The sequence below is a fragment of the Nelumbo nucifera genome, chromosome 2 (genome assembly GCF_055504915.1).
Source record: "Nelumbo nucifera cultivar China Antique chromosome 2, China Antique-T2T, whole genome shotgun sequence".
NCBI classification, from domain to species: Eukaryota; Viridiplantae; Streptophyta; class Magnoliopsida; order Proteales; family Nelumbonaceae; genus Nelumbo; species Nelumbo nucifera.
This window is the reverse complement of record NC_142650.1, coordinates 19996135-20022338: the sequence shown is the minus strand read 5'-3', so window position 1 is coordinate 20022338 and position 26204 is coordinate 19996135. Positions and strand designations below refer to the sequence as shown.

Genomic DNA, 26204 nt, shown 5'->3' with positions numbered 1-26204 from the left:
CTTAAGAATATTTTAAGAGAATATTTAAACTATAAGGATGCAATTAGTCCTTTTCCTAAATTATATGGATAATTTAATAGAATTCTCCAAACTTTAAATAGACTTTCATATGAGTAAAGAAAGTTGCTTTTGTATGAAAGTTGGGAAAATCTATGATACGGCTTCACTGATCACTGAAAGTTTGATACTATTTCCAGTAACTCCTTCGACGCGGCTCGCTGAACGATGCTCACGCCGTACTTACAACCACTTTAAGTATATCTCTGACCCTCCTTACTGAAGCCGAGTTCAAAATCAAAACCGCTACGTTTAAAGTCTCGCTGACATCGGCTGAAGACCGAAAAGACATAGATCGGATCTGCTCCTTACAGAACGCGCCTTATACCATCTTCACGGTGCATCGTAAGCGTGTATTGAGAACATCACGTACGGAGATGTTCTCAAAGCACGGCGGGAATGCGCTGCAAAGACCGAGTGAGGCGCGCTTGGTGGGGAGCAGAGGCGAACTCGAGAAGACAAAAGGAGCGATTAGAGCCTTATCTTGTGATTAGCGGGGGTTTACCACTTAAACCCACTCATAGTCATAGACACTCGCAACTAGACATGTTCATGGGCCGGGTAGCCCGATGGGCCAGCCCGGCCCGACCCAGCCCCCGAATGGGTTTGAGCATGCGTTTTAAACCGCGAGCTTGACCTCAGGCCTAAAAGCCTGAGACTGACTGTTTTATGGGTCGGGCTCGGGATTTGTTGAAAAAGCCTATCCTGGCCTGACTTTTCCTAAACTACCTAACCCTAACCCTAAATACTTAAAAAATTTTCTTATCTTTCTCCTTTCTCATTCTCACTCTTAGAAGCGGCTCTCATTTCTCCCTCTCAACTCTCTGAACCGGCGAACCCAGTTGCACCTGCGAACTCAGTCACTGGTGGTCGATGCCACCAGAAGTAGTCATCTCTCTCTTCAGCGGTGATCTCTCTCTCTCCAGCCAGCACCGTTTTCATCTTTTTTCTCATTCTCAGTTCTCTCTCTTCCTAGAACTAGGTCTTCTATCTTCTCAGTTCTCTCTCCAACTGGCGCCTCCAGAACCTAGGCGCACCGTTTTCATTATGCGAACTCAGGCACCGGCGGCCGGCGCCTCCAGATCTAGATTGTCTCTCTCTCTCTCTCGAGCGGTGAGTTCTCTTTCTCTCACTCTCTCTCTGCCCGGCACTGTTGTCATTTTCTATCTTCTCACTTTCTCAGTTTCTATTCTCACTCTCAAACTCCCAGGAATCGGCGAACTCAGCAGGCGCCGTTCTCTCAATCCTCAGAGGGCACCGGCACTCAGACTCCCAGGTCGGGCTTCGGGCTTTTTATGAGGGCCGGGCTCAGGCCCGAGTTTTAAACCCGTTGGTCGGGCCGGGCTCGGGCTCGGGCTCGGGCCTGAAAATTTTATGTTAATAAAGAGCAAAAAGCCCGGCTCGGCCCGGCCCATGAACAGGTCTATTCGCAACCAACAAAACCACCGTGCGTTCTGAGAATTTGCCTCCCAAGTCCAAACTTCAACTCGCTCCGCTTTCCCCACCAAATGCCGATTCAAAACCGACAGAAGAAACTGGTCAGCACCCTTCAAACAGTTAAACCTTCAACCTCTTCTTCCAAATCTAATCAAGATGTTGCAGAAAAGATCTCTGAAACCCTAATCACATTGGGCTGCAAATCTCTCCCTTCCACATATCTCCTCCACCTACTTAATCCCGAAGTAATACAACTTGTTCTCTCAAACCCACTCCTCAGAACCAAATCGTACTTAGATTTCTTCAATTTTCTGCAGTGGAAAGGATCTACCTCCCCATACCAACACGACATTTCGGCCTATCTAACTCTAATTTACAGGTTATTCAAGGACAGAAGATTTGCTTTGGCCAAACATCTCCTTAATTCTGTTGTGATTAATGAAGATATCAAATGCACTGCGACAGTTACAGCTTCTTTGCTGGAGAATGTATGTGACGGTTCCTGGATTCGTGCTAAGTTAGTTGATATGCTCTTTAGGGTTTATTCTGATAATCGCAAGTTTGGGGAGGCTCTGGAGACCTTCGAGTACATGAAAAACAATGGATTCAAGATTGATGAGAGATCGTGCATTATTTATTTACTCGCACTCAAGAGGTCCAATCAGGTGAAATCAGCTTTTCGTTTCTTACGGAAGATGCTCGAAGCGGGTGTTGAAGTTTCTGTCCGTTCGATGACAATAGTGGTTGACGGCCTATGTAAGATAGGAGAAATAGAAACTGCCAAGGGTTTGATGGATGAAATGGCTGGTAGAGGGATCAAACCCAATGTTGCTACTTACAATTGCCTGATGGGTACCTATTTAAAGCAAGGGGCATTTGAGGAAGCTACCAAGGTCCGGAATTTGATGGAACAGAAAGGTGTAGCCTACAATATTTTGACCTACACTATTTTGATTGACAGGTTCTCGAGCTGTGGAAAGGTTGGAGAAGCCGAGAGGCTGTTTCAGGAGATGCATCAGAAAGGTATAATAGCGGATATCTATGTCTATACTGCACTTATAAATGGACACTGTAGAGCCGGGGACATGAAAAGGGCCTTCATCTTGTTTGATGAATTGACTGAGAGAGGTCTCAGTCCAAACGCCCACACTTATGGGTCTATAATCAATGGCCTCTGCAAGGTTGGGAACTTGGAAGCAGCACAGATGTTGGTCGATGAGATGCAAAGCAAAGGAATCAATGTAAACGAGGTGATATTCAACTCATTAATGAATGGATATTGCAGGGAGGGATTGGTAGATGAAGCCCTAAAATTGCAAGTTGTGATGGAGAAGAAAGGCCTTAAGCTTGATGTATTTACGTACAATACAATTGCAAGTGGGTTGTGTAAGGCAAAACGGACCAATGAGGCAAAGAGGCTGCTGATCACCATGGAAGAAAGGGATGTTACTCCTAACAAACTCAGTTTCACTACATTGATTGACGCATATTGCAAAGAAGGGGATTTACTAGGAGCAAAGAGAGTGTTTCATGAGATGGAGAAGAAGGGAGTGAAGCCTAATGCCGCTACGTACAATGCTCTGATATATGGATATTGCAGAAAAGGGAATTTGAAGGAAGCTTACAAGCTAAGAGATGAAATGGAAATGAATGGCATAGCAGCAGATATATATACGTATACTACTCTTATTCATGGAAATTGTATGGTTAGAAAGGTGGATGAAGCATGGGAATTGTTCCATGAAATGCCCAAGAGAGGTTTGCAACACAATGCTGTCACTTATACTGCAATAATTTCAGGCTTTTCCAAGGAAGGGAGATCAGATGAGGCATTTAGATTATATGATGAAATGATTGAAGCAGGCCTGAAGCCTGATGACACTGTATATTCTTCACTTGTGGGTAGCCTTCATACTGTGAAACCTTGACTGCCTTGAAGACAAGGAGGGTTGTAGAGCCTGAAGAGCAGTAATAGTATGCTTAATCTACTCACTTTTTGTATTGAAAGAGACTTTTCATCTTTAATTGCCATTTGTGCAATAAATTTTTCGACCTCCAAAAGTTAAGTTCAATAATGAAAAGTTCAAATGCAATTGCTTGATTGATTTTTCAATCCAGAGCTGGTAATGAAGGATTCATATGTATTCAAAGATAGCCACAAGGGCTAGAGGCTGTAATTGTTGTAACTTATTATACGGACTTATAGAAGGAATTGTCCTTGCAGGATGAGCTGTTATTTTATATCTAATAGCATTCTGATTGTCTTATGGTTCAACATGAACTGGTAGACTGGTGGTCTCGCTGGTGTTTTATCAAATTATGATATGGGTGGTTACTCAAGGCGTTGAAGACCTGAACCAGTGGCAGATGCCTTAGCCAATGAAAGGGTTAATCATATTGTCTATCACTCCTCCTTAACATGAAACATTATAATAGTCAATTACTTGACTGTTTGTTTTTTATGGTAGACTATCGTCAAGAGGGAGAAGGAAGAACAAAAGTGCAGAGAGCACAGTGACGTACCTTAGGCTCAGTTTGGAAGGAGTACAAATACAAATATGCACAGTGCAAAACCTTATATTTTTGTATTATTTTGTATGTATTTGCACTGTACATATTTGTATTTGTACTTCTTCCAAACTGAGCCTTAGCAAGCTGAAGTTGGGTTTGCCAAGGTGAGAAGCAGAGGTGGTGTAGCCGACGATAAAACTGATGCTGAACCTGATCTTTTGAATGATGAGAGCAGACAGGGCGTTGTAGCATCCTGACACAAGGACTATCCTTTATTCCTCTATCAGATAGTGAATGAGGGTTCGCATCCTCACCATCGGATTTGGCAACACATTCTGGTTCTTTGACCAAATGCTGTCTTCGGGTAATGTATCATAGTAGCTTTCATAGCAATCATTTGTTGACATCTTCGAGAGAGAGAATAGCAGAGAACAAGTGACAGTGGCTGGGGTTTTGTTGGGTTTTAGCCTTCTTAAGATGAGTTATCCATTTTTGTAATCTGAAAATTATAACAGCTTCAAACCTCATCCACCAAGGTGCACATTGGCATTATTCATAAAAAAAAGGTGCACATTGGCATTCATGGCACAAACCGACATTGGAAATGTTGACTCGAAGGTGGTGTGGTGATTAATCCTGCAAAAAGGAGAACAAATGTGTTAGAAGTCAAAACCCGACATTGAATCAACTGCTGGTGACTGGAATGGCGGTGAATTGATTGTCTGGTTACCTCTAAACCCAACACTAAACCCTCCATATGCCACACCAGATGACACATCAGTGCCATGTCACTCCAAAAAACACTTTGCACTGTTGAGAGATGTTTTACCTTGTTGCATTTTATATGATTTACAAGGTGGGGTGTTTTCTTGAATCAACAGTTACCAAACACAATGGCACCGCCTAAGTGGCATTGGTGTGGCCCATAAATGGCCTCACAATGTGAGTCCAGATCCAGTCTCAACAGCGATGAATGATGTATGGCCACAATGGCTGTTAGGGCCGTGTGTTGGAACCATATCCGAATTCTCGCAATGCTAAAAATGCCAAACATCCCCCAAAGGCTACAATTTTAGAGACATGTAATGATGTAAAGGGCATGCTCTGATCTAGTTTTTTCTGCTAGGCGCTCTGATCTAGTTGATCAGGCTAAGTATACAAGGTTTGTATTGGTTTCCCTTTCTTTCCCTACCTTTTCTTTCAAACCAAACAGAGCCTACAAGAAAATTGGGGTCTAGCCACAGACAGAAAAATGGAGCTATAGTGTGGTATTTAGCCTTGAACTTGTATTGAATGATCCCAGCAATCCTGTATGCCTGAAAAAAGAGGAATCAGTGTTACATGCCCTTTGTTTGTGTGAATTTGCAAAACACTGTAGGTTTGGTGGCCCCCTTGGCTTAGGTTTTCAAGCATTTCCTCCTGGTTCTTCTTTCAAGGATTGGCTTCTTGGCTTGTTCTCAGTTTGTAATGATCAGAAGGATAGGAAAGAAGAGCTGAAACCCTGCACAGCTCTGACACTTAGGAATTTTTTGTTGCAGTGCAATGATAATGTTTTTAATGGTGTTTTGTCTAACCAAGCCTCTGTTATTGATAGGGTCATGATCCAGGTATGAGAGCTTCAGAAGATTGCAGCTATATCATCACAAGCACAGCCCCATTCTGAGGATGGGACTAGTTCTGTTTTTCGGTTTCCCCTGCAGGATGGTTGGTTCAAAGTTCATGTGGATGGGGCTTTTTTGAACTGCAATTCAGCAACTTTTTGTGTGGCCATTTGGGATAGAACTGGCTGTTTTGTAGCCTTCAAGTGTGGGAAAGTTTCAGCTTTCTTCTCTTCAGGTGGAGGCTTTAGCAATCTTTGAAGGTTTGTCTTTTGTGAGAGATTTGCAGCTCCAGAATGTAATCATCAAAAGTGATAGAAAGTCTTTAGTAAGTTGGCTTGTCAAGAAGAGTGAAGATTGTCCTGCTTCTTTTTCCTTTGTGAAGTGCTCAACAAATAGGTCTACCCATGTTGCAGCTCAGACAGGTCTTCTGGCTTTTAAGTCATGGATAGATGCTGGTCCTCACTGGTTAGCCCACGCTCTGTTGGAAGATTGGCTTGTTTTCTCGGGGTGATCTGTTCTGCTGTTGTAGCTTTTCATTGTGTGTTTGTTTTTCTTTTCATTTGTTATGTTTGTTCTTGTTGGTTTTTCTCTGCTTGTATAGCTTTTGCCTTTTTCTTGCTTGATGAATGTCTGTTCTACCAAAGAAAAAAAATTGAATTCTTTTCCTTTTATAAGTAGGGATATAGCTGCAGGCATATATGGGTACTGTAGCATTATGTCAAAGATAGAAATTGATTCTCCCTCTCCATCAAACAAGCAGTTCTCTCTCTCTCTCTCTCTCTCTCTTTCTCTCTCTCTCTTTGTGTGTGTGTTTTCTTATTGTGGAGGCTGAACTTCATTACTGGTCCATATTCTTGCTTGAGTTATTAAATTGCCTTCTCTTATAGTTTTTAAATTGAATAATCAATAAAATTATAACTTATATTGTTATTACATAATTTCATAAAAAAATATAAAATTATTAATAACGTGTATACTATTAAATCTATTATAGTTATTTTTTCTATTTTTAATAAATATTTTCAAGTTATTACATAATTTTATTATAATATTTAAATAATTGTTAAATTTTTAATTCAACCTTTATTTAGATAGATATAGATGAAATGTGGGGGGGGAGGATAAATAGGAATTAGAGATAACTTAGGAGAGAAACTCTCTCATAAATTAGAGATAATTTATGAGATAATTAGGAGTTAGAGACTATAGAGATAATCTAAGAGAAAGTGGGGGATGGTGGTGCCACGTGATTAGTGGGGGATAGGAACAAATTGGGGTAAGGATTGGCTTTATAAAGGACCCTTATATCTTTCTTAAAAAATAGGTTTAATTATATGAGTTTTATTAGCTTCCTAATGAAAAATAGAGGAAAAAGGGAGATAAGGAATGCTGAGATGGCAACTCCATAGACTTTTAAAGGGAATCTTGCACCTACTCTAGGATTGCTTGGTTAGGGTAATGGAGCAAGGAGAGGCTAGCCAACTTTACTTAAGTGTATATACTAGGCATGACCCTCATACTAAGTACGGGTCCACAATCTGAACTATTTCATTTTTTTATTAAATCATCTATATTAGAATTTTAACTTAATTTTTTATTTCATTTTTATAGATTTTTATTTAATTTAAGAGACTTACCATATTTTATCTAGAGGAATGGCCACATCATTTGTTATTTCATTTGAGATTCACAACTTATGCTTATATGATAAATTTGATTTTGGTTTCTTATTTAATTTAGAAAATTAAATCAACTTTACTTTGCAATTAACAATTTGTGTTTTTCTTCTTTTTAACCTATAGAGTAGTAGGCGTGGCAAAATCCTAAGTGCAGGGCAACTATTATTTTGTTTGAGATTCAATACTTGTATGGTAAGTTTGATTTGAGTATTTTAGGAAGGTGGAGATATTTTAGGAAGAAGCATTAGATAATTGAACATTCTGTGCGAGTATAGAATTATAGTTAATGTTAAAAAATTAATATTTTTTGTTTTTGTGATAAATATATTTTCAATATTTAGGTATAAATTTATTTATTTTTTGTTATTTAATAGAAAACTTTCAACCATTATTGGAGATTAAACTATTGTTATTTAACTTTTTTAGATTTAATTTATTGTCCATATTGTATTTTTGTTATAATTTATTGTTTAGTATTTATTATAGATTAAACTATTTATTTGGGGTGCAAGCCAGGCAGGTTGGGTTGGGTTTATGGTCAACCCAGGCTTGACCCTAAAATTTGGGCATAAGACCTGAGCCCGAAGTTAAGCCCAATTTTCCCAACTCAAGCACAGCCTACACTGTAATTTGATTTCCTCAAGTTGGTCAAATATGAATACATATATTTATGTATACCAGTAATTAAGCACGTGCATTACGCGTATGAATTTTTTTTTTCAAATTAATTACTTTAATTTTAGATATATCATTGTCAAGATATAAATTAAAAATTAATAAAAGTAACAATATGATTAAAAATAAACTTCAATACTTGTTATAATGTGCATGTGTAAAAATTTTAAATTACAATGTTATTATTATTATTATTATTGTTGTTGTTGTTGTTGTTATTGTTGTAATTTAAAATTTCTGCACATGCACATTTAGTACAAGTATTTAAGTTTATTTTTAGTCATATTGTTACTTTTATTAATAATAATAATAATAATAATAATAATAATAATATATTATTATTATTATTATTATTATTATTATTATTATTATTATTATTACTACTACTACTACTACTTCTCCTCCTCTTACAACTATTACTAAATTTTGTGTTCCATTTTTGTCTTAAATAAAAATAATTCTTATTTTAACAATTATTTTTATTTAATATGATGCTTATATAACATTAGGAATGCTTCGAAATGTCTTTGACAAAACTCTATACTTTCATTGAAAAGTTGGATAATTAACCAATCATTTAGATAAGAAAATAACTTTGCTTTCGGATTAGTTTTAAATTATATATTTCATCTACATTATATAAATAATTTTTACTTATCACACTTAAGTTTTGTTTGGCGCAATTAATATAAAATTTTTTATATATATTCTTTTGATTACTTGTAATTTTTGATTACTTTATAAATACTTATTATTTAACTATCGTATCATCAATTAATACATTTGACCTAAACCACTAACCCACGGCTCTAAAAAAAAGTTTGATTTCTAGGTTGACATTAAATTTTGTATTACATTTCCATTATTGATAAAATTATATCTGATGGAGGTAGATTTGGCCTGACCCCTCGGCTGTCTGACACGTGGAAGAAGACGAGATGACCAGGCAGGAACGCCAGGTCATCACGATGACGTAGCGCGGCCATGTCCCAAAGAGAGGCCCGAGCTCCCAAGCTCCCCAAGAAGAGGCCCGAGCTTCCCAAAAGGAATCCATGCTTCCTGGGAGGCGAAACCGAAACTCTCCCAAAAGGATCCTGAGGCTAACAGCGAAGCCCGCTAAGGGCAAGGCCGAAACTAGCCCACCTCGGGCCAGTTCGGACCATATGCCAGCACTACGGGACAGTAGGACCTACTCATCCGAACTCAAGACTTCACCTTGCACACCACTTCGGCACCTTAGCTCTAGGTTATGCGACTGTGAAACCATATCTGACAGATCCGTACTCTGGGCAGCACGCTTGACTGGTCTGGGTCTGACAGACGGCAATCACGTTGTAACGGCCACCTGCCACCGCCATCTCAATTGTGGCAGAGACAACCCTGGCAGAAAGGACAATGGCTGTTATGCCTGCCCCCCACAGAGGCGGTTATACCTGACTTGGCAGAAATTTGGGGGTAAGTGTACCAGGTGGTTATAAAAGGCCTTCCTCCCCCAGAGAAAGAGGTATGTGATATTTGTGCTTTCTGGTCTTAAAATCTCTTATTTTCCCTTGCCTTCTCAAGAGTGTTAACTTGAGCTTCGGAGTGCTTCTACCGGATTCCTCCCCGGAAATCTCCTATTTCTTCCTTGTCTCAAGAATCTTCAACTCTGTCAAAGGCAAGGTAACCGGCAGCTAGGACCGACCGGATTGCGCATCATCAATATCTTATGTATAATATTTATTTTTGTTCAATATAATAAATGCATAATATTATAGATGTACCCAATATTTTATTTTTTATAAATATGTAACATTATATCTTATGCACAAAATTTATTTTTGTGATTCTTTGTGTTTTCTGGTTTTCAAAATTTTATTATTTGACAATGACATCATTTCATTTATAGGTTGATTTTAAGTTTGGCATTCCATTTTCATCATTTATAAAAATACTTCTTACATTTCACACTTATTTTTATTTAGTATAATGAATATACAATATTAGTGGCGTGCCCAATTCTTTTTATTTTTTTATATTATATATTTTATTTTTTATTATTTAATTATGGAATTATTTATTAACGCATTTGACCCCAAATGGTTGAATTGCTTACCCACTATCGAGAGGGAAGAAAATTGTTTTGTTTTCAAAATATTTATTTTTATATTATTAAAATTAATATTGTGGATTTAATTAGTAGAATTTAAATTTGACATTCCATTTCCATCATTAATAAAAAACATTTCTTATTTATCATCAATGTTTTCAACACGTTGTTGACCTGGATGATTAAACCGTTCGAATCGTCACTCGGCCTTGATCCTAGGTTTGCTTTTGTTGAACCCCCCCCCATAGTTAAAAATTGTCTAACCTGGGCAGTTCAACCCTTTCCCTGTTCGACACAATAACCAAGTTGCAGGTTGCGCACTTAATTATGTTCTAACATTTGAAAGCCGTAATTTTGCACTCCATGTCTGATTGGGGTTATCTTTTTTATTTTATTTTGAGTAACGTTTCAAGATCTATACGTTCCAAGGGTCTTTGACGCCTTGCCTTGCTATTTTCATGAAAAAACTTCTTGCTATTTTCATGAAAAAACTTCGTTTTTGACCCCAAATTGCAATTTTAATATTTTTTATAAATAAAAATTTTAAATCTGAATTAAAAAAACATAAATAAATGTTATATAATACATATACTATATGTAATATATGTAAAACCTAATTATAATATATGTAAAACATAATTATATTTATTGATAAAATATGTATTTTTACACACAAACACATATAGAGTTAATGTAAAGCAGTTTGACTCATTTGACCTTTATAGTCGAACCAATGACTTGTGCCCCGAAGGCAAAAGCGGGTCTACTTCCGAGTTGGTTTTTAAAACCTTTTTTTATCATACTTATTATTGTTTAGTATGTCAGACATATGATGTTAAAAATGTTCCCATTTTTTTAATTTTTATATTTTTTGCATTTTATATATTTTTGAATTTTATTATTTAATTGTGGCAACATGGATTGGCCCATTTGACCAAAATGGTTTAAAAGTATAAGTTTTACCACCATCTAGATGAAAACACTATTTTAGAATTTAATGATGAGAAAAAACAAAAAAGCCTTAAATATATGATTCAATGAAAGTGAATGCAAATTAATACCTTAAATGTTAGATTTAATGAGAGAGAATTGAATGCATTGAAAATCTTAAAATTATCTCTTTTCAACTCATTTAATATCAATAACCAACTATCCTATTTGCCCTCATTTTTTATCATTAAATTTAAGTATAGAGGGGTAGGTTTTGTCCTCAGAAAATTCCTTTAATATTTATTCGTACTTTCTAAAGTAGTATAGATGTATAAATATGTATGCAAAATATGTATATAAGTAAACATGTATACAAATGTGTGTGTGTGTGTGTATATACACATATGTATACACATTCATATATATAAATTTTGCATACATATTTACATATATATATATATATACATACATAGTTGGGTCGGGCTTGGGCCGAGTTCGGGTTACCTAAGGGCTAGGCTCGAGCCCAACCTGAATAATAAAAAAAGCCCAACTTCTTGGGCTTGAGTCCAACCCAAAGACCGAAAATCCAAGCCTAGGCCTGTGTAAAATTTCGGACTGGGCCCGCCCAAGTTGCACTCCTACTATTTATTGACTAATTTAATATATTTTTAGTATTTATTATATTTTTATAAATATTGTATTTATTGTATTCTTATTAATTATTTATTGTATTTTCATTATCAATATATTTTTAATAATTGTGTATTTTTGCTATAAATTTCCAATAGTTATTAGAGATTAAACAATTGTGTTTTATTAGAGATTAGATTACTAATTTAGTTGAAATTAGGAGTGCTCACGAGTTGGTTTGGCTTAGTTATAGGATGTTTGGCCAACCAAATCAACCTGGTCAGGTTGGGGAGCTGGTCACCCGAAATCAACCATTAGTGAAAACTGACCAACTCAAATTGTTTCGGTTTGGTCAGTCAATTAAAATGATTTAAACTTAAAATTTAAATTTAAATTTAAAAAAAATTATAGTGTCATTATTAAAAATAAATGTAAAAATTAAAGTTATGATATAAAATATGTTAGACTAAGAAGGAATTTTACTATTTTCCTGTATTAAAAATTATATAATATATATATATAGGTTAGGTCATTGGATTTTGGTCGATTTACCAATGGCCAAATCAAAACTGATCCAACCTGATCGAGTTGGAAAATTATTGATGCAAAGCTGACAAAAAATACTAGAAAACTGACCAACTGGGTCAAGTTTGTCGGGTTGGTCGGTTTCATCAATTTTATGAACAACCCTATCTGAAATTAATTATTGTTGTTTTTGTATTGTAAAAAAGTGATTCAAAATAATATATAAAATATAAATAATTATTAATTATTTTAAAAAATTAAAATATAAAACAATTATATACTCTTGTGTGTTTCTATTGTATAGATTTCGCTTAACAAATCCTGTGCATTGTACAGATCTCCACAGTTAGAGATACTGAAATACTGATGCCTTTGTATTTTCTCCCAATCTTAAAAGAACATCTAATCACCCACTTAATGACCCCAAGAACCAATGCGGTGGTATTCAACAAAGTTTTTTGTTTCATAAATAGCCATGTATGTGCATTTTAGAGTTAAATGCTATTTGGCTGAATTTGCAGTAGTTTTAATGGGTCCACCATGTATTCTTATTCGGCTGACTATGCATGTATTTAAAGATTTTGATTGAAAGAGGGAAATAAATGTTTGAAGAGATGTGTGTTTGTGGTAGTTTTAATGGATCCCACCATGTATGTTTCTTATCCCGTTGAGAAAAATGCTCTCTTTGAGAATACTTCTCGTGTAATTTTAAAGAAGTGTTGTTGAATGTGTGACATTTAGGGAAATTTATAATTTGCTTCTCCTTTAAAATTTATATTGGTCTTCTGAATGTATTGTTTTACACCCTCACATATGTTATAGATTTTTCCATTTGTCATTGTTCACAGTTGTATAAAACCTATAAAAATTTATGAGGTTGAAGAATCTATAAAACTCCTTAATTTTAATTTATATGGGCCAGCTTGGATGTCCGGTTCGGCCTAAGACTGGGCCAGACATTTAGTATCAAGCTCAGGGTGTGGGCTAGGCCAGACTTGGGCCAGCCTTAATGCTGTTGATACCCTATAAAAACCTGGCCCATGATGATCCCTATTTGCAACCCTATTTGGCCTCGAGCCTTTGCATTAGATCCATTTAAATTCTGACAAAAAACCCAATCAAGTCTGCCCAAATTGCACTTTTAATTTACGATTGAAAATTAAGGGTTATGGGTTGGGGATGGGCTACCCCTGTTATGTAGCCCTTAAAAAAAACAGTTAAAAAGATAATGAAGTTCATTTAAATAATAATAATAATAAAGGGTTCAACTAATAAGACTTGATATTTGAAAAATTTGTGATCATGTTAATCAATCAAGTGGTATTTATCAAAATTCATGAGTGAATTTTGATTGATCAAAAACTCCTTCATACCATGTCCTTCTGGCATTATAGATCTTTCCCAATCAGAGAAGATTGTTCATCAGGAAATGGACAGAGAACAATAAACTATCATCACTAAAATCAAATACAAATTATACGAGTCGTACGTCCTCTTCTCACATGATTGGTCTTTGTATTGTTACGAGCTATCACCATCTAAATCATCAATTGTCTTTGGTGATATTTATGTCCCTATTCACCTAATCAAATAGCAAATTGAGGACCTTGTAGGCCCTCAATTGCTTTCAAGGGACGACATCATACATCTCCCCACAAACATGAAGAGAAAATCATGCCAAGATGCCTTTCTTTTTGCAATGGTTAAATCTGTGATAGATGGTTACAACTAAAGGGAAACCAAGTTGAAGCGTTTGGCAGAGGCTGGCATAAGATTCTTCAACACCATCCTTTCAGCTCTGACATAAGATAAACACCAATGGGATTATAATGCTTTGTTTGCAAGATTTTGATTTAAATTTAAATGGTAGATCCAAATTGTCATCTATCATCTAAAAAGCCAAATTTGGGAGTGCTTATTAATTCGAAAAATAAGTGCTTATAAGCATTTATTTTCAACAGGGGTAGTATAGGTGTTTTCAAAATTATGTAACGGATCAAGATCGGTCAGAAAGGAAATAAACCCTAAAAATTAAACTCAAAATTTGAGCTTTTTAAAATAAATACTTATTTTTTAAACACAAATAAATGCTTATGGGGTTGATTACATGAACTCCATTTTGCTATTTTGCTAATTATGAATGATTCAATCATTTATGATTACTTCCACATGCGAAATGATAGATCTAAATATGTTTTTTTCTCTGCCTCTTTGGGTTTTAATTTTATTTCATCGTTATCCTTTAGAGATAGGTTCCTCCTCATCAATTCGTCTATATGATTTGCCCCTTATCTTTTAGAGATAGGTTCCTCCTCAAGCGAATCTGTAGGCTCCACTACACTGAAATTCTATTCTATTTATTTATATGATGGAAACGACTTATAGTTATCCAACTAAGCAAGTTTTTGTTTGTTATCTCTCAAAAAAAAGTGTCCTCCAATTCAGCTACAGTTTGAAAAGCTTTTCCACTAGTTATTATCACATAAAAGAATAAAGTACACCATTTATATTTTAAAGGGTAAAATACAAAAACTTCCCTTGAAGTTTCTAATAATCATAAAAACCTCTTTTATAGTTTCATTTTAGTAAAAACCTCCTCTCTATTTTTTAAAAATTCAATAAATGCCTCCCTTCCGTTAATGATCAAGACGGAAAACGTTAAAGAGATGATATTTTTTCAAAATACCTATTTTACCCTTTTACTAATTAATGTGCATCTGGAACACTGTTCATCTTCTTCCTCACGATGCACAATGGCAGTGCACTCCCCCCTCAAACCTTCCTTCTTCTTTAATTTCCCTCTGATTCTCTCTCCCTCTCCACCAACACGAAATAATACTATTCATCATTCCCCTCTCTCTCTATCATTCTTCAATCTTCATCAATGGCACATCTGTGTCTCCTCTTGCTCTCCCTCTTCTTCTTCTTCTTCTTCTTCTTCTTCTTCTTTTCTCTGTCTGAGGCTTCCCCACCAGCCACTTTGTTCCTCCCCATCACGAAAGATAGTGCAACCCACCAATATCTAACAACGTCCTACTATTGGTAATGGAGATAGTCCGAGGAGATGATATGGGAGTATCGCTTAAACTCAATGGTTTCTTGGATGGAATACGTTTTGGTGGAGCAGTCGTCCTTGAACTAGTGTTCGTCGACAATGGCGAACCAAGATCTTGTAAGCACCGCAACCGACTATTTGCTTCCTGCCAAAACGTAGCAGGGACACTAATTCCATATGGCCCAATCCGAGCTTGAGAAACCCTGTTGCACTCCTGTACTCCAGAAGTTCTACTAGAAGAGACACTCTCAATATCAGATGCAATGAGATCGGAGGGAACTGACCCGTTTGTGGAATTGGCATCCATTGCAAACTACTTCCTGTAAGCCAAAGTAGTGGTAAGAAGATTAACAGAATTTGAATCGGCAAAGAGAAATGAAGAAATAGAAAGCAACATGAAAAACTAGACAAATCAAAAAAGGGGATGCAAGGACTCGTACAAGATAAGAAACTCATCTGTATAATACAAACTTTTTAAGGAAAAAAAAGGGGATGCAAGGACCCTAGATCAAACTCTCAAAAAAACAAAATTCTGCTAGACAAATCAAAAGAGAAAATTCAAGACCAAGAATGCAGCTTTGTTCTCCTCCCAGAAAGAGAAATCAAATCAAGGTCTTAAAGGACCAAATTTAGCTGGAAATATATTGGAATGAAAACAAAAGGAGAGAGTTAGAGATATTGTCAAGAAAATAATGAATTCTGATTTTAATTTAACAAACCCCCCTGTAATTTTGAAAAAAAAAAAAACTGCGGTTACAAACCTCAGCAAGAGGTTTATGGAATTGGCATCCATTGCATGTTGAACAGTCTTTACAAAGTTGGCAATGCTTGAATCCCGATGTAATCTACCATCAAACGATGCCCTCCTACCTTCATCAACCATTGATTGCTGCATTGCACGAACCACGGTTCCAGATCCAAAGAGTTTTTTTCTTGTCAACACTGTAATCCGAACTTCTTGTTAAAGGATTTGTCGTTCTAGTTCTGCCCGGCCAACGTTGTTGATCAATGGGTTTTGTGTTCTCCATCTGATCTATTCCTCCAGGACCATCAATCTTCCCTCTCAATGGCGTCGTCCTCTTCTTCTCTGGTGTAGCCTTTCTCATATTACTCAAATTGGGTGTTGGAGAGGTCTTCATCTTACTAATTGGAAGTGAGAACGATTCCCCTTGAAACAAAACTGATTAACTCCGTGTAGAAGTGAACAACATTTTTTAAGCTACTGAAACTTTGGCAGTATTTCCTATCCTCGTCAAATCAGGCAAGTGACGTGGTGGGTCAAGGGGTGACTAGATGCTTTCGCTTGATAGACTGAGATCGTTTGATCAAAGAAGACAATGGTGTTGAAGCGGTTGTCGAGGTAGTGGGCCTCGAAACAAGAGGAGGTGGGCATCGTCTAGAAGAAGAGGAGGAAATAGAAGAGGTGGAAGTGGAAGGGTACATGTACCTAGAAGTGATTTCTTTGGATTTTGGTCTTTGAGGACCAACAACGCCATTGTAGGGGAGGCCTTTTTGGATTTCGATGAATCTCTTCTTGTTGTGAGGAGGTAAACAGAGTGCCTTGATGGAGAGGTCTATTGCAATCTTCTAGAGGGGGGGGGGGGGAATGCATCCCCATTCTGCCACAGTGCGTGTGAGGAAGAAGATGAGCAGTGTTTGAGCGGATTATGGAGAGGGTAAAATAGGTATTTTGAAAAAAAAAGATCATCTCTTTAACATTTTCTGTCTTGGTCATTGACGGAAGGGGGTATTTGTTGAACTTTTCAAAAATAGAGGAGAGGTTTTTGCTAAAATGAAACTATAGGGGAGATTTTTATGATTGTCAGAAACTTCAAGAGAGGGTTTTGTATTTTACCCTATTTTAAAATGCAGTTATCCACATCAGACTTCTCATCTTGCTTCCTAATCTTTCTTAAAATTTTGTACTTTAATGAAATTTTTAGAAATAAAAAATACACATGCCTATTTAAACTGAGTATGGATATCTTGCCCACAAAAACTCTGCCCACGTCTATCTACATAACACCGCAGCTACACATGGAGAACATCTCATCCTCCTACATAGTATTATGCAGGGGAGATGCTCCCAATTCATGGGGGATAGTGTGTTGTGGGTAGACATGGATAGAGTTCTTATAGGCAGGAGATCTAGAATCGTTTAAACTCGCCCATTAAGAAACAGAATATAAAATAAGCATTTTTATCTAACAAAGTTATAACAAAGCAATGACTCTCATAAATAAAATGTTTTAATCACTATATATAGGAGGTAAAATTTATTGCCCATATTTTAATTGACAAATATGAAAGGATATGGCATGGCCATTGCCCAAACCTAGGCTATTCCTAAAATAGGAGAAAATTGAATCCTGTCACAATCTGTATTTTGTAAGGCTTAGCTTAGAATCACCATGTACCCAACCCAGCTGGGGTGTGAGCAAGGTACAAAGACAAACAGCAGGTAGAGATGGATGTTCCATTGTTATTTTAATTTGCTTTAATGAATGTTTCGGTGTTAATTTTCGAGGCGTCGCTTCACGGAAGTTGAAACTTGAAACCGTCCATCCAGGACCAGACCATAAGAAGACACAGTCCACAACATATCGTCAGTTCAGTTGGTTGGATTTTTAATTGATAAACCTCCAACCATTGGTCGGACAGGTGGCATTCGTCCGGTAGTCATATTAATTATTTCTCTCTCATATTATTTATATCTGTCTATCTGCACATGGCTCACGGGAACCCAACTTGTCCACTTAATGGTACTAGAACTTGTTCAATAATGAGGCCTTGTTCATTGCAGCCCTATTCATCCAAAGTACCTGCTCCACATTGTCTCCTTCATTCAATTCTCATCTATTCATCTATTTAACCCACATATAAATGATTTTTTTAGTTAAGTACCTTTATGTCTATAATAATAATAATAATAATAATAATAATAATAATAATAATAATAATAATAATAATAATAATAATAATAATAATAATAATAATATGAAGATAAGAACAAGACCACAGGAATCAATTATTGATAAGAAGATCACATAAAATAATTAGTCCACCTAGTCCCATCTACAATGCAATTGATAATGCCCTCACACACATTGGGGCCGGTTAAGATATGTTTCGCTTGTTTTATATAAATCAAAAAATTTAAATATGTGGCTTGCCTATTTGAACAACTCTATTTCTGCCATGTGGAGGGTTGATGTGGCCGATTGAAATCATCACCAAATAGGTGGTATTACAAATAGGGGTGGATTTGAGTTGAGCTGAGCTGAATATTTAGTTATTCGAGCTTAGTTTACAGTCAAGCTTGAGCTTGAGCTCAGTCCATAATTCGCAAGTTCGAGTTTGACTCAGTTCAATCTCGACTATAAGTTAAGTTTTTATTTTGAAAAATAAAAATTATACATATAAATTTATTTTTTTTATTTTTCAGACAAAAAATTAAGAATATACATGTATATATCTATATATGTATAATAAAAATTATTTATTTAGTATTAGGCTCATGAGCCGAGCTTCACTGGGCTCGAACTCGGCTTAATTAGCAAACGAGCTTATATATCAGGCTCGAAGTTTGGTTTAAACTGAGCCAAGCCAAACTTTCAACAAACTAGGCCCGAATAGCTCTTGAAAGCTCAGCTCGTGACCACCCCTAATTTCAAAAGAATGTTCAGTAGTATAGTTTCTATAAGGTGTGGTGAGTTTGAGTTGAATTTATTGGGCCCTACTGTGGTTTCTATAAGGTGTGGTCTTGGTGCGAAAGTGAAATCGCAATATATTTATTTCAAATACCACGCCCTTGTGAGAATACCTCAATGGGTGTGGTGTGTTTCAAAAGCAAACAATCACAAAAAAGAAAAAACGCCACAGTTCAGAACACCCCAAACCATCTGTTGAATCTCCATTCCACATCTCTGCTATTGCTAGCATGGTTTCAAAATCCATTATCATCATTTGATCTGTTTTTTTTTTTTTTATTTCCATTGTCACTGGCATGTCCTTGCAACTCCCAATACATGTTGAAATACCTTACCAACAATTAAATTCAAAACATCGTATGAACTATTTTTAATTTCCGTCGTTGGGGTACGTGTCCATGTTTGGTTGGGGTTGCAAGATCGCAGCAGATGTGAACTATATACAAGGAAAAGTCATCAAGTCAATCGGCCGGGTTGAGAATTTTGTTTTGTTCAAGCACACTAGGCTAGGTTGGAGTCTGAACGATAGAAACCAACTTATATAACAGTTAGTAGCAGCCAGCAGCTTCCTTTATTATTAATATATAAGCAACCTAGCTATAATATTATTAGTTTCATCACGTGTATGATCACTTGGATCTAAAAGACGAGCAACGTGGTCACTTGTTTGTCCATTAATGTAAGGTCATATTGATCTAGCAAGTGCACGACAAAAGTGATAAGATCATCTACCTAGATCTGACCTGTACCTATCCTTATCAACCAATTTCAAACAGCTTTTTTTTTTTTTTTGGTTTGAATGGGTGGTTTTAATTAATATATTAGCGGAGACCAGTTAAATGTATGAGATTTATTAATTAAAGATAAATAATAGAAATATATAAGAGTATACTATTTATATAATAATTATTTATATTTTATATACTATTTTTATTAATTTTTTTATAATACAATAACAATAATTAATTTTAAATAGAGTTGTTTATTAAACTTAAGGATAGCAATTTTTCCCATTTTTCCGATTCCCATGGAGATCTACCCTGAATGGAGCAGGGAGCAGGGATAGCAAAAATACACAATAAATTAAATTTAAAAATCTAAATAACAATAAATTAAACTCCAATAATTATTGAATATTTTCTATTAAATAACAAAACAAAAATAGATTTATACAAAATTATTGAAACTATATTTATCAAAAAACAATAAATAATTACTTTAATACAATAAATATTAATTTTAGTATATATAAATATATAATAAATAAATATTAAGTTTTTAAATTTATTATTAATAAACAATAAGTTTTTGAAAGTTATTTTCTAGAATTATTAATTGGTATAAATGAAATTAGCTATTTACAATATTATTTATTTATTGAAATAATATCATTATTTAAATTTTAAAATATTAATTACATGTTGAATTTAATAATCCATACAGTTATAGTACTATTAATACAAAATTTTGTTATTTTAACTATTTAAAATCTATTTATGTTAAACATTCCATTATTTAAAATATTTAGTTATTTAAATAAATATTTAAAATCTAAATCTATTTATTATAATTAAATTTTATTCAGTAACTATTTAAAATATATTATTAATTGATTTAAAATACAAATTTTAATATTTTGTTATTTAACATATTTAGTTATTGAAATATTTCAATAATATTTCATTTTTAATGTTAGATTTTATTATTTGAATAACATTTAGATTGAATAATACAGAAAATCATAATTTATATTATTTGTACATAATTTCCTGATAAATTTTGTAAAAATATATAATTATTAATAATATGAATATTATTAAATTGATTATAGTTATTTTTGTTTTTTTAATAAATATTTTAAATTTATTATATAATTTTGTTAGAATAATTAAATAATTCTTAAATTTTTAATTCAACCTTTTTTAGATAGATGTAGATAAAAAGTGGGGTGAAGATAAATAAGAATTAGAGATAATTTAGGAGAGAAAGTCTTTACTAAATTAGAGATAACTTAGGAGAAAGTTAAGGATAGTGGGGGAGGTTGTTTGGGAGTAATTTTAGGATATTAGATTATTTAGGTTATTGGAATGTGTGTGTGTGTGTGTGTGTGTGTGTGTGTGTGTGTGTGAGAGAGAGAGAGAGAGAGAGAGAGATTTTAGGTAAAAGTCAAACCAGAGTTGAAAAAGTCAAACCCTGTACTTAAAGAAAAATGTCTAGCGTTAATAAAGGGGTATGGCAATGATATTGGAAAGACATGGTATACAAAAAATTTTATGACCAATCAACCGTTATCATAAATATATTAACCAATCAGCTGAAACTTATTACAATTTACAGGTGGGTTTTGGTCAAAACTCTTCCCATACCATGTCTTTCTAACATCATAGATTTTCCTTTAAGATTAATAAAGAAATAAAACCAGCTAAAACAAGTGGGTAGGAGAAACCCTAATTCAAATGTTCAATGACATAAAAAACAAGAACCCTAGCTAAGGTTTGTAACAGTTGATTGACAAATAGTGAAAATTTGGCAAGGATCTTCCTTAAATGTCGACTCAATACATCAAAACATGTAAATTTTGTGTGCTTGATAAAAGGCTACGTTTGTTTAATTACTTTTTGACAACAAGCTAGCTATTTTGCTTTTTGACTGGTTTCTACTTTGGATTCTACATATAAGCCATCATAATTCGTGAACTTGTCATCCTCCAAAACAAGAGGCATATATAAGAATAAGATGAAACCTAGGGCTGTAGGTTTTCTGTGGTGTGCGTGGGCCTCAGATGCCACTCTGGATCTGTTACCCACTATTTGTTCCCACATTTATACCCACTGAACACTACTGCCATGTAGTGAGAATATCTCCCTATATTCTCAATGCACAGCTGCTTTTCACGTGGATAAAGATGTACGAACAACTAGTGGGTAGCAGATCCGAGCCCCTCACATGCACCCTGTTCTCAGCTCTGTCCGCCCCCGATATTCGTGTATATATTGTAGAATCATGTTTTATATCTAAGTGAATTTAGACTTTTTTTATAATAATAACAATTAGCGGGGACCCGTGCGGTGCACGGGATTTATTAAGCGAAAGCTAAATAATAGAAATGGTCATTTATTGAAATAGCCCTTAGAGTTTCATGGATTTATTAAAATCTACCCTATAGTTAGCATTTTACTAAAACACCACTTATAATTTGCAATGGATTTAATCAATCTTCCATTAGATGACAACAAAAAATGACAGACCATAATGTTCATTTAAATAAATTTAATCAAAAGAAATAAAAATAAAAATAACATATTTGCCCTTAATAAGACACATACAACCACTCTATTGGCTATATTTAGTCAATTTTGTTTTCTATACAAAAAAAAAGTGTTAAAGATATTTTTTGAATAAAAAAATATGGGCCTAATGGCAAAACGAACGCTCCTTAATGAAAGGTTGATTAAGTAAATAAGTTATAAAATATATGAGATGTTTTAGTAAAATAAAAACTATAAGGTAGGTTTAAGTAAATATGTAAAACTATAAGGTGTGTATGAATGAGAATGGGCAGGTTCAGGGTGGGGATCATGTTCCTTGTCCCCAACGCCAATTCTAAAATTAGCCCCCTTCCCCGATCCCCAATGGGGATGGGTTCCTTGTGGGGACCCGAATTCCCAAAACGTTTTTAGATAATAGTAATAAATAATATAATAGTGTATTTAATATAAATAACATTTAAGATATATCGGGGTTAGGGTAGGGCGGGACCTCAATCCCCATCCCCAACCCCAACCCCGACCGAAGATTCCTATTAATCCCCGCCCCACCCCGCCAAATAGGGGTGAACAAAAAACCAAAAAACCGAACTGACTGAAACTGAACCAAAAAATCGGTTAACCGAACCTTTTGGTCGACGTTTTCAAAAAACCGACAGTTTCGGTTAACCATTTAAAAAAATGGCGGTTAACCAAACCGACCGATATATATATACAATAATGTATATTTATATAGTATTATATATATTAATATTATATATTATATTTTATTTTGTTTTTGAAAATCTAATAAATGCCCAACAGCGAATTGAGACTTTTTAGTTCGCCAGTCTGGCGAAGCCGAATAGCCAGACTTTTTTTGGCTTTTCCCTTTCTTCCACTCTCTCTCTCTCTCTCTCTCTCTCTCTCTCTCTCTCTCTCTCTCTCTCTCTCTCTCTCTCTCAGACTCTCACTCTCTGTCTCTCTCAGACTCCTACTCTCCCAGTCCTAGTTCTTCCCCAACAGACCGATGGGCGACGGCCTTCGGCACTCCGCCCTTCGATTGAATCATTGACGCCCTCCGGCGATCCCTCCTGCTTCGGCGACACTAGCGATCCTTCTTGCTTCCACAACAGCCTAACACCTTTCCCTCTCTCTCTCTCTAAGCTCTCTCTCTTTCGGACTCTCACTCTCTTAGACTCCCACTCTCCCAGTTCTCTTCATTCTACCCCAACGGACCGATACCCACGGCCTTCGGCGCTCCACCCTCCAACATCAGAGGCGATCCCTCCTGCTTTGGCAACACTCTCTCAGACTCCAAATCTCCTTGTCTCGCAGCTGCATTTTTTTTTTATTTTGAGGGCAGAAAAAAACCAAAAAATTGAACCGTGGTTAACCGGTCCACCGATTAATTGGTTGCATCAGTTTGGTTTTGGTTCATCTAAATGTAAAAACCGAATAAATCGGTTTGGCCCAGAAAATCACCCCACAACTCGGTTAACTGAACCGTGAGCACCCCTACTGCCAAAACAATCCCAATTCCTGGTCCCATCGAGTCGAGGAAGTCGGGTCCCCGTCGGGGATGGGGAAACCGACCAGCTCGATTAACTTGACCCAAGTTGGCTGGTTTTCTATTATTTTAGGTTGGCTTTGGTTAAAAAATTTCCCAATTTGACCAAGTTGGATCAGTTTCACTTTGGCCATTTGTAAACCGACCAAAATCGAATGGCCTAACCATGGATATATATTAATATTTTATATTTTAAATATAACTTTTAGTATGAAAAAGTGGAAAATTTCCCATATTTCTTAGTCTAAAATGTTTTATATCATAAATATATTTTTTAATAATTGCATTGTAATTTTTAAAATTAAATTAAATTTTTAAGTTTAAATCTTTTGAACTAACTCACCAAACCAAGAAAATCGACTCAAACCGAAACAAATAATAGTTTAATCTTTAATAAATATTACTCAATAAGTTATAACAAAAATATAATAAATACAATAAGTACAACAAATTAAATTTAAAATTTTCAATAATAGTAGTTTAATCTCCAATAATTCTTGAAAGTTTTTTGTTACGTAAAAACACAAAATAAATCTATACATAATCATTGCAAATACATTTATCACAAAAAACAATAAATAAATACTGAAATACAATAAATATTAATTTTAGTAAATATAATTATATAATAAATACATATTAAGAGTTTAAAATTATTATTAATAAATATTCGTTTTTTTAAGTTATTTTCTCAAATTATTACTTGATATAAGTCAAATTAGGTATTTACAATATTACGCAAAAATATTAAATTATTATTAATTTCAATATTATGTTATAAATATTTTTCTAGTTTTTAGATTTTTTTAATTTATTATATAATTTATTTATTTTAACTATTTAAAATCTAGTTATGTTAAATATTTTTTTAATTAAAATATTTAGTTATTTAAATATATAAATAATATGTAAAACATTTAAATTTTAAAATATTAATTATTTATTGAATTTAATTATCCATAAAATCATAATTTATACTATTATTACATACTTTCATTATTAATTTTGTAATATATTAAATTATTATTAATTTCAATATTATGTTATAATTATTTTTCTACTTTGAAGAAATTTTTTAAATTTATTACATAATTTTTTTATTTTAACTATTTAAAATCTGGTTATGATAAATATTTAGTTATTTAAATATTTATTTTTTTTGAATTTTATTTATTTAAAGCTATTACATATTCTTAAATATTTTAAAAACATTTAAATTGATAATTCGGAAAAACATAATTTAAATTGTTAGTACATAATTTTGTGATATATTTTGTACAAACGTAAAATTATTTTTTATGTTTTTAATAAATATTTTAAATTTATTATATAATTTTGTTAGAATATTTAAATAATTCTTAAATTTTTTAATCCAAACTTTCTTTAGATAGATATAGATAAAAAGTATGGGAGAGGATAAATGGGAATTAGAGATAATTTAGGAGAGAAACTCCCTACTAATTTAGAGATAATTTTGGAGATAAATTGGAATTAGAGATAATTTTGGAGAAAGTGGGGGAGGTAGTTTAGGAGAAATTTTAGGAGAATAGATTATTTAGGTTATTGGGAAAGTGCATCTCATTGGTTGTCTTAAAAATAACACGGAATAAAAAAATTCAAAAATAAGAGAAAATTTCTTGACCGGTTTGTTTCATATCAACCACATGCCCAAATTGTATGTATCTTGGATGGTAACTGATCAATTTTTTGTTGTTAAAAATCACGAGTGCTTGAGCCTGGTCCCATAGAATTTTGTCCATTTATCATGCAATACTATGCATCACCACTGATGAATATAGTTTTTCATTGTTCTTTGAAAATATTATATCCAACTTCTGGTTATGGGTTTAATCCACGAAACAAGTGCTTTAAGGTGGTGTTATGAATTATGACAAAGATCAAGATTTGGTGTACTCGGCTGCAGGGGCGGAGTTAGGATTTTATGTTGTCAAATACTAATGAATATAGATTGGGTGGTTGGGGGGCAAAAGTTAATAAAACAATGGTGAGGGGTCAAAGTATAAGTGAATCATTAATAGGGATTGTGGGGATTTTCAAAAAGCATAGGGGGGCCATGGCTCCCCTCCGCCACCCCTGGCTTCGCCCCTGTTCGATTGTATTGATATTTTGAATCTTGAAACACAAATTATGATACCGATTTTACTGATTTTTGAGATAAAGATCGTTCAGGATCAATGAAATTGAAACCCATTCTCTAAAATGTAATCTCTAGACTATGCTTTAAATTATTCCACTCCCAAAATGAAATATTTCTCCGATTTTGAAATCAACACTTTGATGCTTTTTAAGTCAGCAACTGATTTCACTGTGGATCAATATCACTCTCTTGCCGACCTTTTGATGATATAATGTGTGGGATAAATTAAAACCATTCTTTGCGCCCAATCTCATGAAAATCACACCATAGAAATTGTTTATGTTGGCAAAAAAGCCAAAACCCCCCATTGCCATCTTGCTAGGGTTTATTCC

General features: G+C 34.5%; 1 protein-coding gene and 1 pseudogene across 1 annotated transcript; one reads left to right on the top strand and one right to left on the bottom strand.

Moving 5' to 3' along the window:
• The first annotated feature begins 1512 nt into the window (after positions 1-1512).
• Positions 1513-3767, top strand: LOC104595081 (Pentatricopeptide repeat (PPR-like) superfamily protein). Its single transcript, XM_010255660.3, has one exon. The coding sequence runs from the start codon at positions 1566-1568 to the stop codon at positions 3420-3422; it is 1857 nt and encodes a 618-aa protein (XP_010253962.1). The 5' UTR covers positions 1513-1565; the 3' UTR covers positions 3423-3767.
• An 11360-nt stretch (positions 3768-15127) lies between these two features.
• Positions 15128-16807, bottom strand: LOC148801974 (QWRF motif-containing protein 2-like; annotated as a pseudogene).
• Positions 16808-26204: the final 9397 nt, after the last annotated feature.